The 3,426-nt window shown below is 36.2% G+C and overlaps 1 protein-coding gene across 1 annotated transcript; it reads right to left on the bottom strand.

The window, feature by feature from the left end:
* Window positions 1-1,552: 1,552 nt before the first annotated feature.
* LOC147519944 (myb-related protein 308-like) lies at window positions 1,553-2,913 on the bottom strand. The gene is made up of 2 exons (XM_086591459.1): window positions 2,307-2,913; window positions 1,553-2,214 (listed from the first exon to the last, which is right to left on the bottom strand). The coding sequence occupies exons 1-2, from the start codon at window positions 2,567-2,569 to the stop codon at window positions 1,710-1,712; spliced, it is 768 nt and encodes a 255-aa protein (XP_086447585.1). The 5' UTR covers window positions 2,570-2,913; the 3' UTR covers window positions 1,553-1,709.
* Window positions 2,914-3,426: the final 513 nt, after the last annotated feature.

Genomic DNA, 3,426 nt, shown 5'->3' with positions numbered 1-3,426 from the left:
GATGAAATATAGTGTTATTAGTGGATAAGCATTCGGGTAAGCACAATTAGCTATTCTCAATCCCAATCAATAATAATTAGGCCTGGGCTACTATGAGAATATTCTCATAGAAGTGAGGGTTCCGGGACACATTTCATTGGATGTGTAATCCAACGGTCCGAATCTCGTTCCTAGGTAGAAAAAACTCTACTCTAATAACCATTTTTGGCATCGGACACACCTTGAATTATGTAGATTTAGTTATTTATTTGTAGACAAGGACACTCCTTTTATTGACACACAGTGTGACCCACCTTCCTTTGACACACTATATAGTTATTTTGGTTGGTAGAAGATAGTACTGTGGATAGCGTTTAGACTTTGGACTTGCTTTATCACTCTACACGTGTCTTTTTTGTTATGTTTTTGGTTTTTGAAGTAAATCAGTTACATTTTAAAGATTTGGCTTTTATTTCATGACGAGATGTGTTACCTACCCCTTCACCCAAGCTTTGCTTCTCCTCCTCTCACAGCTTATCCGTCTCCCCAACGAGAAACTTAATTATTTGAAAATATATAATCTTGATATGAATTATGAAAGTCCCTATATTGCCAATTGTTAGATACAAAAAAATTTCAACATGACAGATTTAATCTTTCACTACAGAAAAGATTGAATCTTTTCCGTAGTGAAAGGCCCTAACGTAATATCGAAAAAAAAAAAAGACAGATTCAATCTTTTGGAAAGGGTTCGAGCTTCCTCCTAAATGGCAATCGCAGGTTTCAAACTACATCGGGTGTTCAACTTCGTGGTTATGAGCCGGTTCCAGCCGCAGTGTCTAAAGAGTAAAAGACCCAAACAAATACTGTGAGCTACAAAATCCAGTTTTTCTCAAAATATAAAAATAAACGAGAGCGAGTTGTCCGTTGTTCGCTAAATGCTAACTATAACGTGCATTCGATATGCAAGTAACATAAACCACAAGAAAAATAATACCCCACAAGTGCTAACAAAAAGGAAAAGTAACATTATTGGTCCCAGAAATGGACAATGCCCAACAATATTTCAAATGAATCTACCGAACCAACACATGCATAGAAGACACATGAATTGCCAGCAGTGGCTCAAAGTAGTAAGGAAGCACACTGCACACATGCATTGATGAACGAAAAAAGGATTCTGAAATATATGTTAGCCAAGAAGGATTACGCTTTCGAGTTTCGACCCATCAAGTGGGACAATATGTGGGAACTGGGAAGAGAATAATTGAGTCTAGCAAATATTTTAGTAGCTAATACATCAAGGCATCAATTATCGAAAAAATAAATCAAGTCATCAACACGCCAGTTGAATCATAAGCAAATAATTTGCAATTTCAAAAGAACAGTGTTTTGGATTATCGACACTGATTAAACCCATAATGGCTCAATTACTGAAAAACCATAAGTTTCCTATTCCCTAATTCAACAAATTTTGTTTGTTATTGTAAGATGATTAGAATTAGAAAAAACTTGCAGAAAAATCCCAAAAGAGGACAACACATACACATATAAACATCCCAGCCACCAAATCTTTTTGCATGAACTAACACTAATATTGTATTATGTGATCATAATTATACAGTTAGAACAACAGAAAAATTAGAGATTTAAACATAATAACAATCTCTTCTTTTTCATCTGCATTCCTTGTTTTTTTTTTCCGTAAGAAATGAAAAACCCAAATTCATTTATATTTTCATATCCCAGTTTCTAAAATCCAATATGCCACTTCTCAAACCCAAGAAGTCATTGCCGCAAACAGTACCACCATCACTTCCACCACCACTACTAGTACTACTACTGCTACTACAAGTGCAATCCTTGCTATTCAACAATCCCAAGCTGCAAGAGAAACATAGACTTCTTCTTTCACTACTCTTCATTGACTCTTGTGGAGGTTGATAATAAGGTGGACTAATTTGAAGCTCAAGATTCAAGTCTGGACATCTTTCTTCTCTTTGGATAATACTAGTCTTCTCTTCCTTGCACTCATACCCAACAACAATTTTCTCTTCTTCTTTAGTAACAGATGCAAATGAAATTGTTTTCACATCCGATACGGGTTCGTTCATTGCTCGGTGTGTCGCTGGATCGACTCCTCTGCTCAATAGCTTCCTCCTTATATGTGTGTTCCAATAATTTTTTATCTCATTATCTGTTCTTCCTGGTAGTCTTCCTGCTATAAGTGACCACCTATAATAATAGCAAGGAGAAGAATCTCAATACCGAAGTTTTTTTCTTTCACTCCAAATGATTAATGAATGAATTAACTACTCAGTACTTACTTGTTTCCAAGTAGGCTATGAAGCTTTATAATAAGTTCATCTTCTTCTTCAGTGAAGTTGCCGCGTTTAAGGTCCGGGCGCAGATAATTGATCCAACGAAGTCTACAACTCTTACCACATCTAAGAAGACCAGCAGCCTTAGGAAGAGACCTCCAACATCCTTCCCCATGAGCTCGAATATGTGCGATAAGGCGATCGTCTTCTTCTTTAGTCCATGCTCCTTTATTAGTGTGAGCTTTCTCACAACATGGAGACCTTCCCATGTTAATAACAAGGAGTAGAAAATAGTAGTAGCACTAGTAGTATATATATTGCCAACTCTATCAAGTGTACTAGCAAAAGCAATTATACTAGTGAAGGTGAAAGAGGCGGTTGTGTTGCCTTAAGGCCGGCCCTAAAGAAGTGGCTGAGAAGGGCATTTATAGGATATTGACTAAGTGATGGAAGGGGTGGGGATGGAGAGGGAGAGAGAAAGGACTATGAGTCTAATTGCTTCTAGATGTGAGTTGGTGAGAAAGGGGTTTGGAGGGACTGGCTGGTAGCTCTTTCTCTTGATGATATAAACATCAACAACATATATAATAAGGCTGAATGACACAAAAACTATAGGTAACCTTCAGGTAGGTGTAAAGTAAGGTATATTAAAGTATGGCCAGACAAAGCGTGATCCCGGCCTTTCTGCATCTTAACTACTTTATTAAATTAATTTAAAGTTACCTTCCTCACTTGACCTTACCCAATACAATGTTTGTAGAGACATATATGTATGACACTTACACTAATACTATATTACCATGTATGTATTATAATTATTGCTGTGTCTTAGGTTATAATGTATGATTTGGAAATACATCTATTTCAGGTTATGCCCATCTGCTTTTAGATCTGTCCATGTGATCATTAGGTTAGGTACTACAATTAAAAAATGATATATTGAAATTTATTTTGTATTCTAAGCTGATTTTTTTTCTGTACTATAAGCTGAATTAGTTCATAAGAAATTATCAGATTTGATGTGCTGGCCGGTGAATAAAATTTGGACTGCTTTGATAGTATCTTCTAGGTTTAATTTAATTGAAATGATTTGTAGGCCATAAGCTTCATAAGCTCAGAAAGCCAG

The sequence above is a fragment of the Coptis chinensis genome, chromosome 2 (assembly GCF_015680905.1).
Source record: "Coptis chinensis isolate HL-2020 chromosome 2, ASM1568090v1, whole genome shotgun sequence".
Classification (NCBI taxonomy): domain Eukaryota; kingdom Viridiplantae; phylum Streptophyta; class Magnoliopsida; order Ranunculales; family Ranunculaceae; genus Coptis; species Coptis chinensis.
The sequence above is the reverse complement of the archived record's forward strand: the minus strand, read 5'-3'. Positions and strand labels throughout refer to the sequence as shown.